At 33.8% G+C, this 14,851-nt stretch overlaps 1 protein-coding gene across 1 annotated transcript; it reads left to right on the top strand.

Moving 5' to 3' along the window:
• The first annotated feature begins 313 nt into the window (after window positions 1–313).
• On the top strand, window positions 314–1,228 carry LOC125075948. Its single transcript, XM_047687827.1, has one exon. It carries the CDS (start codon window positions 314–316, stop codon window positions 1,064–1,066), a length of 753 nt encoding a protein of 250 aa, XP_047543783.1. The 3' UTR covers window positions 1,067–1,228.
• The last annotated feature ends 13,623 nt before the right edge of the window (window positions 1,229–14,851 follow it).

Here is a 14,851-nt window from a genome sequence, read left to right as displayed (position 1 = left end):
GTCAACTTTGCATTACATCGGCTTATTAAATTTTGTGAAAAGATATTGCACCTGTGCACTAGCGCAGTGAGTGGAGCTAGTTCACTATAGACGTTAGTCGGTAAAGAGGTGTAAAATAAACAAGTCGAAATTCTTTGTGCTCCTCATATTTTAATTTGTTAAAAATACAAAATCAAGTTTATAATTTTAATAAATATGTTCATGTGACCCCTTACCGCCTGCCAGCTACTTTACTATAAAACAATAACTGTGCTTACGCTTAATACAAAACTGTGAATTACCAAGTGATAAACTACAACAACACATTGACATTATGGAGTCTATTAAAGTCACTATTGAAGAACTCACTACACTTTTTAACACCAAAATGTCAGAGTTCCAAAGAGAGCTGAAGACTTCTATACCTGCGACGAGCCCAACATCCAACATCAACTCGCAGTTCAATGCTTTTCGATCTTTTGTCCTGACTGCCTTAGAAAATTTGCAATTGCAAGTTGAATTTCTATCAAGGCAATATGATCAGCTTGAAATGCACTCGAGGAAGAAAGTTGTTCTACTGCACGGAGTCGATGAAGTGAGTAAAGAGAATGTTGGTGACAATGCATTGAAAATTATTACTGAGCATCTTAAACTGCCACACATTACTCCCGACTCCTTTAAGTATTGTCACCGGCTGGGTCACACGGTCACTCAGAAGCCCCGTCCAATATTAATTAGATTTAAGGATGGCAGCGTGAAGGACAAAGTCTGGTCGGCTAAGACGAATCTCAAAGGCACTGGGATAACGATGTCAGAGTTCCTTACGAAGAGTCGGCACAAAACATTCTTGGCTGCAAGGAAACGTTTTGGGGTAACAAAGTGCTGGACTCGGGACGGTATCATCATAGTTCTGTCTCCTGATGGCACGCGGCATCATATCTCCACCATGGCTGAACTTCAGGCGATTCCAAGCTCTGCGACTGATGCATCAATCCCGCAAGCGTCGACACTTTCAGAGGAAGCCTCCAAAACCACTAAAGGCATTAATTCTAGGAGTGTAAGGGCGGTCAGGACTGTTAAAAAGTAGTTAGTATACTTGTTATTATTCACGAACGCTATGTTTTATTATGTGGGTGCTTCTGTTTTGTTTATTCCACTTTGTTCATGAATTAGATTTAGTTCTACCCACTTATTGTAAGCTTTTAATGTAATAACTTTGATGTATTGAATTTACGTATTTGATTGTTATTAATATCAAAATTCAATTGTCAAACGTCAAATTGTAAAGAATGGCAAGCGACAGATAAAAAAGATGAAATATTGCGTTCGGAAACATGTTAGCAGTTATAATGATGTAAACATAATTTAACTTTTAGTGTTGTTTTTAATTTATTTATATAGATTTTTTTATTTAGCTACTACATTTAATAATCTTAACGATAGATATATATTTGGATTCGTTTAGTTTAATATTTGCTATTGTTTACGCGTAGTCTGGTTATTGTTAAATATTTGTTTGTAATTTTTTTTTGGTATTTTCATATAGCTGGCGGGTTAGAAGGTGGTTGCTGTCTACATTTATTTATTATATCACAGCAGTTTAGTGTAGGTTTATTTTAGCTCATCTTATTGATATTTATTTATAGTCTATTATATTCATTTATTGTATTTATTTACAATTATTTTATTATTATCAGTATGTCATCAAATATTAGTTTAGATAGTGACTATTTTCTGTCTTTGTCTTCTGATGATTCATCCAGTGATGATAGTTACCACAGTACATTACCTCTTCCGCTTAATGTCGCCATTGATTTTTACTTCTCAGACTGTCTGAAAAATTTTAATGTCATTCACATTAATGCACAAAGTTTACCGGCCCATTATCCTGATTTGCTTGCGTCTTTTGACTCCCGTAACATTCACGCCATACTTGTATCGGAGTCATGGCTTAAGCCATGTCTACCTTCTACGTCGTACTCATTACCTGGTTTCAGACTTATCCGTAACGACCGCATTAGCAAGAGAGGAGGCGGAGTGGCGATCTATTTGCGGTCCCACATCCCTTTTGCTTTACTTAGTTCATCACCCCCGTCTTCCTCGGCTGATGCGGCCGAACATCTATTTATTGAAGTTTCCTTATCTAATTGCACTAAAATCCTTCTTGGTGTCTACTATAACCCTTCTTCACTAATCAATTACTACCCTTCTTTTGAAAACCTATTAGGAAATCTTATCCCAGGTTACAGCCACGCTATCATTATGGGAGATTTTAACACCTGCTTGCTTAAAGGCGACACTAAGAGCAGGCAACTAATAGACATAACGGAATCCCATAACATGAAAATCTTACCTCTTATGGCAACACACTATTTTCCTGGCTCTTCACCTTCACTTCTGGATCTTATTATGGTCTCTTCTCCGGACTCTGTTACTAAATTCGGTCAATGTTCTGCTGACGCCTTCTCGTATCATGACATGATCTATCTCTCATATAAAATCCGTCCTCCTAAAGCGAAATCGAGAATACTTCTGCAGCGTAGTTTTGGAGGAATGGACCAGACCCGGCTTTGTGACGATGCTTCCAAACTAGATTGGACTGCGGTTATAGCTGCCAAAACAATCGACCAAAAACTTGTAGTTTTTAATTCATTAATTACGCAGCTTTATGATAAACACGCGCCCATTAAACCGATCAAAAGAAAACACCTCCCAGCGCCTTGGTTGAGTGATAACATAAAGGATCTAATTGATAAAAAAAATAAAGCTAAGTTCAAATTTAAATTAAATAACTCTGATTCTAACAGAGAAAAATACAATAAAGCGCGAAATCGCTGCAATACATCGTGTAGAGATGCTCAACGACGCCATATTTTCCAATCTGTCGAAAACGGCGATACAGCAAAAACTTGGAAATTTCTCGAATCTCTTGGAGTTGGTAAATCCTCTCATAATACTTCTATAAATATTGACATTGAACACCTTAATCAACACTTTGCTTCTTCAGCCGCACTTAATAGCGACGAAAAAAGTAACACAATTAATATTATCTCTTCTCATCCAACTCCTAACTTTCCTCCGTTTAGCTTCGCGTCTTTCTCTGACTGTGATATTAAAAAAAACATAATGTCGATGACCTCGAATGCTGTTGGCACAGACTGTATCAGTCGTAATATGATCATCCCAATCCTTGACATTGTTACTCCTGTGTTAACTCATATACTCAATTTTTCCCTTACCTGTCAAAAGTTTCCTGACGCATGGAAAGATGCACTAATCATTCCAATCCCCAAAAAAAGTAATCCCCAATCAACTTCCGACTTTCGTCCCATCTCTATTCTCCCTTTCCTTTCCAAAGTACTTGAAAAACTAATTTTCCAACAATTTAATACTTTCCTTTACGAACACTCTCTTCTTGATCCTTACCAATCCGGTTTCCGTACAGGTCATAGTACTCCCACAGCCTTAGTTAAAGTCACAGACGACATTCGATGGGCTATGGACAACAAACAGCTCACAATTTTAGTGCTCCTAGACTTCAGTAACGCATTCAATTGCGTCGATCACGATATCTTGTTGAGTCTGTTATGTTCTTTAAACATATCTCCATCAGTGAAAGATTGGTTTCAGAGTTACCTCAGAGGTAGAAGACAACGAATTCGTATCGACGAGACTTTCTCGTCATGGTGTGAAGTTCGTGCTGGGGTACCTCAAGGTTGCGTGTTGTCTCCCTTACTTTTCTCTATCTTCATTAACTCGATTACTCATGTTATTTCTTCTCTCTATCACATGTATGCAGACGATATTCAAATATATCAACACTCAACCCTTGAGAACCTGCCTAACGCAATTGCTGCTATTAACAGAGATCTAGTGGCAATTTCTAAATGGAGCAATCAGTATGGTCTTAAAATAAATCCTACCAAGTCACAAGTCATTGTTATTGGCAGCCCAGCTATGACTGCAAGAATTGATTGGGCGAACATTCCCCAAGTTGTTTACAACGGCACTAATATATCTTACTGCTCAACAGTTAAAGACCTTGGCATACATCTAGACCAAACACTTTCCTGGTCAGAACATCTAACTGAAATTAGTAAAAAAACATACGCGTCATTGAACTCCTTGCGACGTCTACAAAAAGTATTACCAATTCCTACCAAAACTATGTTAGCAAGCTCCCTTCTACTATCTATTCTCGATTACGCGGACGCAAGCTATCTTAATCTAACCGAGGACCAGCTTAATAAACTTGAGCGATTACAAAATCTAGCTATTCGGTTTATTTTCGGTCTCCGAAAGTATGACCATGTTTCAGAATTTCGTTCAAAGCTCAAGTGGCTCCCTATACGCCGTCGCCGAAACTTGCATACTCTCTCTCTTCTGTACTGTGTGTTGTTTAATCCGACCGCTCCTTGTTATTTGAAGGAGAAATTCGAATTTCTTGGAGATCAGTATAGTATACGATCATCACGAAGCCTCATCCTAAAACTGCCCGCCTATAGCAGTAAATATTATAAGCAGTCCTTCACAGTGCAGGCAATAACACTTTGGAACAACTTACCGCTAAGCATAAGACAATCTAAATCACTACAAATATTTAAAAATTCTCTGAAGAAATTCTATTTGGACTCTAATAATGATGACATTTGAGATACAGTTATTTAATATCCTATTATACTTTCTATTATATTTATTAATAATATTATATATATATATATATATATATTTTTATTACATATACTATATAGATATATGTATGTATATATGATTTATCTATAAATATCTATAATTTGTTTTATATTTTATTTATTAGTATTTTTTGTATTTATGTATCTGCTATATTTATTGAGTTGTATTTGTTATTATTCCATTATGTAAGTTTTTACTGCACCACCATATTGCCGTCTTCCATACACATTATTCCTCTAACCCAAAGGTTGTCTGGAAGAAATGGCTTATAAGCCATAAAACCGCCTTTTGCTTGGCCAACTTCGTTTTAAAGACTATATATATATTTTTTTTTTTTTTTTATCATTATGTATATTTGGTGTGCAAAAAAGAGTAAAATAATAATAATAATAAAGAGGACTTCAATTTTCTAGTATGTTCCTCGTGATATCTTCGCGATATCGATATACATGTACATATGTTTGTTGTTGAGTTTAATGACAGTTAAAGGTGAAAATCAAAGCATTATAAATCTGAGTTATCTTATTCGTGTTGAGATAATTAAAGATCAAAAGCATGAAAACCGGAATGTATAAATTAACACTTAATTCTCTGAAACGAAATGTTTTCATTATAAAAATCAACCACTCGAATCCTGGTTTTTTGAATTCGATATATAATCTTACTATACCTGGTAAACTCTTATTTTCGATTTGATTATATTTCCCAGTCAACAATGCTAACAACAGGCTTTCGACTGAGCCATCTGAGTTATTGTTTTCGTATCGACTTAGGAGAAAATACTTGCGCACATATCATATATTCCAGAATATTCTAAAATTGAACAAAATATCTTAAGAAAAAGAGCAATACAAAGTCGAGTTAGCGACACAATAACTGCATGGTACGACTAGCTATAACTCTTGTTACATTCACCTGTCATACTACTTTGATTGAGTGGGGAATGTTAAAAAGTTCTTAATACAGTTTCAACAAGTTATAGGGACTAAACGATTTTATTTTATTGTACTATATTATATACTAACGACCCGCCCCAGATACGGGTGGGTGCAATCTTCTATACATATAATAAAATTGGAGTGTCTGTTTGTAATATTAAAATGAACGCTTTTTACTATATGAATATGTATACACGGTACATATACCAAAATAATATAATTTTTTTTTAATTTCATCTGTCTGTCTGTTTGTTCCGACTAATCTTTGGAATGGCTGGACCGATTTCGACGGGACTTTCACTAGCAGATAACTAATATACTAAGGAGTAACTTAGGTTACAACAATAATTTTGTTGAATTCAAACGGGCACGAAGTTGCGGGCACAGCAAGTTTGTTAATAAAGAATATAAGAAGGTCACTGGCCTAGAAAGTAAGGAGTAGGTAGATTCATTTTATAACATTTATATATATACAACCACGTATTATAGATTCAATTCGTAAAATTGATAATTTTAACCGCAAGAGTAACATTTAATCAGCCACACGTTTCGCAGCGAACGTTTTTTTTTTCGTTACATGTAATTTAGGAACTGCTATATCTTACTAATTACCTTACAAGAGTACAGTTTTAATAAATATTTACATACATTAGCAGCCTGTAAATTTCCCACGGCTGGGTTAAGGCCTCCCTTGAGGAGAAGGTTTGGAGCATATTCCACCACGCTGCTCCAATACGGGTTGTTGGAATACATATGTGGCAGAATTTCGTTGAAATTAGAAACAAGTAGATTTCCTCACGATGTTTTTCTTCGCCGCCGAGCACGAGATGAATTATAAATACAAATTAAGCACGTGAAAATTCAGTGGTGCCTGCCTGTGTTTGAAGCCCGAAATCGTCATCTCGGCTCTTAATAAATATTAATTACCCTATCTAATACATTTATAAATATTGTTTAAGTTTTATAAATAGTCATTCGACTATGGAAAGACCTTTTTTATTATAATATAACAATATAGATAAAATAATACAGCATAGAAAAGAATAATTATTAGATATTTTTTTTTATGAATAACAATAAACTCAATAATGGATTTGTCGCTCACGTTGCGCTTCTTTAGTTTAAATAAAAGTAAAGTTTCAATAACGAATTTGATTACAACAATTTATAATTTGTTGCAATAAATAATATATATGTATTCAGTATCTCGAGATGCTTTGTTTTCTTTTATTCTACATCATTTTCCTACGATTAGATTCTAAGCTTTGTTAGTACATTAATGTATAACAGGGTAACAGGGTAACCTTGCTATAAATGTCGATATAAGTGTGTAAAATGAGGTAGATTCTAAAATAAATTTTATACAAACATTTCATCGCGTACCTCAGCATAAATTGACATTGAAAACTCAATTCATTTTTAAATGCAATAAAATATTTTACGTAGAAATATTATGGAAACATTTATAGCTTTTACAATTCTTATATTCAAATTTACATCATACAAAGCGCAAAGGTCGAGATGTTCTCAGTGCAGAGTTTTCGAAAATAACAACGATTATTTTGTTATAAAATTTTTCCAAAATCCCGTTTACTACTTAGATAATGATGTTTTTCCAAATTTCAGTTATAATCCTGCCAAAGTCGGCTTGCAAGAACTCATATAAAGATTTTGTTATTTTTAGTCCAATAATCATGAAGATGTCTCTTGTATCTTTATTTATATTAGAAAATTAAGTAATCCAATAACATAAGTCGATATTTTAATAAATTTCATATTTAAAAATTTAGTCACAAAAAACTTCCTTCTTAAATCACAATCACAATTTTGGTATTGCAAATCCAGTCCTATTTTTTTTAAATATAATTTTTATAATGAAATTTATTACCAAGTTTCGGTTTAATTTGCATTGTAATTTAATAATTCAATAAGTGTTTCTTTATAATATAATTAAGCTAACGAGCAAATTGGCACTGTGATGGTAAGTCGTCACCACTGTCCATAGACATTAACGTCAATAGAAATATTAACCATTCCTTAGGCAGCCAATGCGCCACTGATCTCGGGAGCTAAGATATGTCTCTTGTTATGATTACAGAAGAGCCGAGATGGCCCCACTGGGCCATCTCGGCTCAAACCCAGGGTTCAAACCCAGGCAGGCACCACTGATATTTCATGTGCTTTAATTTGTGTTTATAATTCATCTCGTGCTCGGCGGTGAAGGAAAACATCGTGAGGAAACCTGCATGTGTCTAATTTTAACGAAATTCTGCCACATGTGTATTCCGCCAACCCGCATTGGAGCAGCGTGGTGGAATATGCTCCAAACCTTCTCCTCAAAGGGAGAGGAGGCCTTTATCCCAGCAGTGGGACATTTACGGGGTGCTAATGCTAATGCTAATTTAATAGAATTTGTTATTAAAAATTATACCAGCTAGAGATTCAGCGTGGGTCACTTGGGATAAAAGTTCGTTTTGAAACATCAATGTACTTCTATTTGTAACAAGTTTATATTAATGAGAAAAAATACTTAGACACCACTGGCTATACCCATTATGATTTTATAATTTATAATTTGAAATACCATACGTTCGTTGAAAATAAAGTTTACAAACTTTATTTATAGTATTAGAATTAGACACATATGCAGGTTTCCTCACGATGTTTTCCTTCACCGCCGAGCACGAGCACATGAAAATTCAAATTAAGCACATGAAAATTCAGTGGTGCTACCAACCCCGTAAACCCAGGGGCTTGAACCCGAAATCATCGGTTAAGATGCACGCGTTCTAACCACTGGGCCATCTCGGCTCTTCTATGTCTATTAAATAACAGTTACTAAATCTACTTAAGCACGTCATTGTAATTAGTTTCAGTAAAACTCTTTAGATTATTTGTATATACATATATATATAAATAAATAAAGAAATAAAAAACTAAAAAAGATATTTTGTTTTATTATATAATAATATATAATGGATTTCAATGAAGTACAGAAAATATTATCGTAACATTCTTTGACGGAATATTACTTTAATATGAATCAAGAAATTTTATTATCAAGACGGAACTCAATATATTAGTTTCTGAGAACTGGTATGATATTGATACTAAATGAATTACAGCAAATAATGCGTTCAACGGTTATTTTTCATTTACTAATGCCAAACTAAGAGGAGGGTAATGATTTAAGCATTTTGTGTAAGTAAATATATTCGTATGTTCCCATAAATTATGTACCGTGTAGTTAGATTTTAGTGCCCGCATGTCATCGGTTATATCGTATCATAATTATTAAAATCAAGATGGCTAACATGACATACGCAGAATATGAAACAAAAAAAGCGGCCAAGTGCGAGTCGGACTCGCCCATGAAGGGTTCCGTAGTAGCACATAATATAAGAGGTCTTATAGTTAGTTGTAACTTTTGAATGTGAGGTAAATAGCGGTTTACGATTTATGAGGTATTAAAAAAAACTACTAACTAGATCTCGTTCAAACCAATTTTGAGTGGAAGTTTGCATGGTAATGTACATCATATATTTTTTTTTAGTTTTATCATTCTCTTATTTTAGAAGCCACAGGGGAGGGGGGGCACATATTACCACTTTAGAAGTTTCTCTCGCGCAAACTATTATATAGTTTTAAAACTATAGTTTAGAAAAAAATTGGTACTAGAAACCTCAATATCATTTTTGAAGCCCTATCCATAGACAGTTAAAGGTTTATTGAAAAAAAAATTGAGTTTTGGTTCTAAGTATGGGAACGACCAACATTTTTTTTTGTGTGTGAAAATCTTAATGCGGTTCACAGAATACATCTACTTACCAAGTTTCAACAGTATAGTTCTTATAGTTTCGGAAAAAAGTGGCTGGGACATACGGACGAATAGATAAACAGGCAGACAGATATGACGAATCTATAAAGGTTCCGTTTTTTGAAATTTGGCTACGGAACACTAAAAAAGACTTATACGTATTTTCGTGGTCACTTTATACAAGAGATTTCAAATGATTTTCTGAATGATCCTTAGTTCATTTATTTTAAAAGACTAATCTTTAATTCCTTCTGTAATTAAACTTAAAACTAAATGTGGGACCTTATATATTTATTAAAAGTAAATTTAAGACGAAACGTATACAAGAAACCAAGCTTTCCTAGAACTATATTAGATATGAAGATAATTGCTCAAAATTATGAGAATACACACGCGTTTACTATTCAAGAAATAGAAGCCTTTTAGGTACCACACAATTAACACATATTCTATTGGCAAACACCATTACTTAGTATTCTTGTGTTCCGGTATGTCGGGTGAGGCAGTAACTACAAGCAAAAGGTACATAATACCTTAGTTCTTAAGGTTTGCGGCGCATTGGCGATGTAAGGAATGGTTAATATTTTTTATAGCACCAAAGTCCATGGGCGGTGGTAACTCATTAGTTCGTCCGCTTTTTAAATCTTTTCTTGCTGGAAAACGCATTACGCGTTTCCACCAGTAAAATTTATGTGGGACTCACCGGTGCCCAGGACGCGCTAATTTGACCGGAGTGCCCACTAAAAAACCCGCGGTACCCTTTCCGTCTTTTCAGTGGGCGCCACAGGATCGCTTTCGCATGCTACTGTGATGCCCTGACGATCAGCCCGCCTATGCGGGCCTCCAATTCCTAGGGTGTTTCCCAGGTTATTAGCTCGTCCACCTACATATTTTATAAAAAAAGTCAGATAAATAAATAATAACGCAACACAATCTTTGACAAATGATCTGATATATATCACACGTGCGAATATTCAAAGCAATTTCATTGAACATCGACCACTAGTGTACGTGGCTTTAGATGATGACACTCAGTGTAAGTCGAAAACGCATTGCACAACTACCCGGAAGTACAGAAGTACTTCCGAGTAGTTTTGTCTTGTAGTAAACATTCTTATAGCCTAATGCTAACATAGTACCAGACCTGGTTCCAGTAGGAACATTACTTGTTAGCAATTTCGTCATTACTCTTAGCCCATTATTTTATATACTAACTGCAACGGTGGGATTTGGTAGAACCTAAAAACTGTAAAATATTATGCGAAAAGGGTTCATAAATAAGAAATTATCAGTTTGTTACGGTAACTTCCCATTTTTTCCCCTATCCGGGATGAAAGGAGGGCTTGGAACTTATTATAAACCGTTGTTCCTTTGTTCGTTATAAATGTTTTTATTCTACACTAGCGACTCGCCCCGGGTCACTGCGTTTTAAATCTGTAATATCTTCAAAAATATTCATTTAAATTACATGCTGTAAAGGGCTCTATTGATTTATATCAAATGCAAAATGTATTTAAGGTACTTAATTGGATAAGGATTAATGCTGTATTGCTTAAAATCGCTTCGAAAATAAGCCATTATTTCTCGTAAAACTAAAGGAAAAAAAATAGTTATTGTGGGGTACCCCTAAGTGATTGACATATACTATTGCCGACTTTTTTGGAGACCTTTTTAAGGTGTAAAATACTGTAGTACAATATTTTTATCTATCTTGTAGGGTTGAGCCAGAATTTGCAGTGTAAGCGCAAAAAATGTGTTTTTTTACGACATCACATTGGAAACCCCTAAAATTGTCAGTGTTTATCTACTATATTGTGCGTGTATTTTACATATAAATCTTCCTCTTTAATCATTCTAGTTATAAAAAAAACCGCATCAAAATCCGTTGCGTAATTTTAAAGATCTAAGCATACATAAGGACAGACAGCGATAAGCGACTTTGTTTTATACTATGTAATTATCAGACATGATATAGAACATATATAATTATATGAAATATTAATCAGAAGAAACCACGAAATATACCGCCGCGATTTATGTGGCATTTTCCCCCCTACGATGACTGACTGACAGCCCGAATTGTTACATAATAATTTGTCTAAATATTTGTATCATAGTATTATGCGCTCGAGCGCTCACTACAGTCCGAAACATTATGCATTGCAGTTCAGATACTCGTGTGCCGTATAGACAAATGGAATTGTGCTCTATCTGGCTATAGACGCTCCGTATTATTTAATACATTTGTTGTTGAAACGGTGAAGGTATAATTGTAGATTACTTTCTAAAAAAAATGAATTTTATTCGTCTTCGTTCTATGTATTAGTATAACAATTTACTTCGTAGTCTAGCAATCTTATAATACCACAGATCTCAAGATCTTGGATCCAAAGCCCGGGCTGGGTCAATTAAAGTAATTGGATTTTTGCAATTGCAGCTCGGAGTCAGGAAATCGGTGGTATTACACTTCCGTTCCTCGGAAGGCAGTAAAGCCGTTGGTCTCGCACCTGATCTCGCACCGTTGTGCGGATTGCCGTCTGATTGGACTAAGAGACTGAGGGTAGTGAGCCTGCATTTGTGCTTGCACACACACATTTGTGCACTATAATTGATAGTCCATAAGATAGGCCTAGTTAAACAAAATGCGGCCAAAATGGTATTGAGTTTTGAGTAATAAATTATAATATTATGTTTACGCCAATATTTTGTGTCGTGTAATAATATCAAAAATATCTGATTTTTTTTAACGTGAAATATCTATGGCCGCGCCTTGGGGGTAAAATTTATTCATATGCTGTGACAATGTCTCCGCTGGCATTCTCTACTCCCTTGTGTTTGCGTGGCTCGTGGACTTTATTCCTCTATTATATATCATAATAAAAATTTGAAAATGATATTTTATGGCCAAAATTTTATTTATATTTTATTCATCATTATTTTTTTCTTTAATTATGAATTATTTCATTAACAATTATCTTCAATGTTATACTTCTAGCGGGCGTATAACCGTCGGTATAACAGCCGTCTTTTTTAATATAATTAAGGTAGAAGTTTTTTTTTTTCTATATTCTAAATTTAAAATGCCTAAAAATAGACTGAATATTATCTTAAGCGTCAAATGAAAAGTTACTGTGAGAAGTAAAAAATATAAGAACAATACTTTTTTTTTGTTGATTGTTTTATGAATTTGCAATTTTTGTAAATATCGCCAGTTTAGTGTTATTTTTTTTTTTATAATTGTTATATCCCTATATATGGGTCTAATTAAACGTATTGGATGTTTGGCTAGGCAATACATAGTAAAAATAACTTGTGACCTACTTTTGTTATTTACTTTAAACGTACCTATACGTCAACTAAATATTTTTCAGTGTGATTAAGAAATGTTTATTTCATCGATTCAAGAATATATCATATTTACAGAATATTAAATACGTTATCATATCATTTATTAAATTTTAACTAAAGATACTTTATAGAATAAAATATAAACCGACTTGTTTATGTAAAGTTAAGTAGCAGTCAGGGAATGAGCCGTTGCTGGGCAAATGCGTTATCTTGAAGATAATCTTTGGAGCTTATAAGAGCCGCCATTCTGCTTCAATGCGAATTTCTCGATTGGGGTGAACTTCATTCGCCAAATGCCGGTTTCATGATAATGTTTTCTTTAACCGCTGAGCACGAGATGTATCATACACAATGTGATTAATATATGGAAAACTTTGTCCTGGTCGGTTTCGAACTCGTTTTCATTCCGCTAGCCACGATCGTTGCTTTATCAATTAAAAAAACGAAGCTGTGTTTGCTTAAATTCGGGCTCCTTTTGTCGGTTTAGAAAAAAACATGTTACAAAGAAGAAATATCGTGTCGCTAGACGAGGAAATTTTTATTAAACTTTTGCGTCAAAGTATCCTTTTAATCTACTTCGAAAGAAATTCGGTGTATCACGTTAAAAAAGTTTATTTTATAACGAAAAAAATTCAACACCGATATTATCTCTCACCCCTGGTCTTTATTAAAACATTTATGTACACAGTTGTAACTCGGCTAGAATTTTAATCGGTCCAACCTAATATAGCTTCAGAGTACTGTTGTAAAGAAAACTGTAAAGATTACGATCGCTATTAGTCTAATAAAATTCATAAAGAAAACAATCATTAAAATTACTTTCTATTGTACTCGTATTATAGTGCTTAAAGCCATTTCACGCCAGTGGAGCGACCAATTATTTTAGAAAGCGGGTGGAATACCCTTTGTTCACGCCTCGTTTCCGACCCGTGACGTCATATTACCTGAGTACACTACAGGGAGCAAATTACATTCCCGGCAACGAACACTGGTCATTTTTACTCGAGTCAGAGTTTTGTACTGACTTATCTATGGCTTTTACTGCTAATTATAATGTCAATAGTAAATTGCTGTTTCGATTAGAATGACTATTCTTTTTCTCTAAATAATGGGAAATCTTATCAAAATTTTATTAATGAACAACATAAAAAAAGAAACATCAATCCTATATTCATTATGAAAACCGAATTGTATAACAATACAATTGTATAATCTTTGGTTGTGACATTTTTTAAAAAACAATTTAAATAATAACACTAGCACTTAACCTCTTGAATTAGTTTAAATAATTAAAAAAAAAAAGTAAGAAAATTTCAGAATTTTTTCCAATAATCCCATTTTTCCTACCACTTTACAGCTACACAGTACACTGGTACACTCGTAATATAACGAGTGTACCACGGTGAATGTATGAATATACCGGTGACCTAAGAATAAAATAGTTAAATAAAAAAGTAGTAAAAAGTTGAAATTCAATTACTTAAGACACGTGATGTAAAAGTTATCTCAATGTACACGAGTTCATAGTATTTACATGAAACGATTCGCACATACAAATATTTCTCTTTAAACTTTTAGTATAATTCCTGCAAAGTCGTAGCGACAACATGAAACAATTATGAAATTGTTACTTACTCATGTGTATTTATTATGAGAACTTGTTTGGCATAGTTTATAGATATTTATATAATGGCGCACGTTAGGAGTAAGATTCAGTCGTTCTTGCCGTGACGTCATACGGCATGACGCTCTGTAATGCCATCACACCCCCTCTTGGCCGCCATTTTATAAATTATTGTAAGCGATATTATATCTGTTAATCCCAGAGGAAAGTATTTCTGTTTATGTTATTAGTTTTTATAAATAAAATTTTATAGATATTTAAATGAAGATATATCTTAATGATATATAAGTAATTTATTAATGTTATATCAATTGATATTCACGGCTAATATTAATAGATGTAAATAATACGTTAGTAATATTAATATTACTTCTAAGAACGTTAATTAAGATCCAATAATATATATATATATATATATATATATATATATATATATATGTATTGATCACACAA

This window comes from Vanessa atalanta, chromosome Z (genome assembly GCF_905147765.1).
Source record: "Vanessa atalanta chromosome Z, ilVanAtal1.2, whole genome shotgun sequence".
NCBI lineage: Eukaryota > Metazoa > Arthropoda > Insecta > Lepidoptera > Nymphalidae > Vanessa > Vanessa atalanta.
Note: the sequence above shows the minus strand (reverse complement) of the source record. Positions and strands in the feature narration are given on the sequence as shown.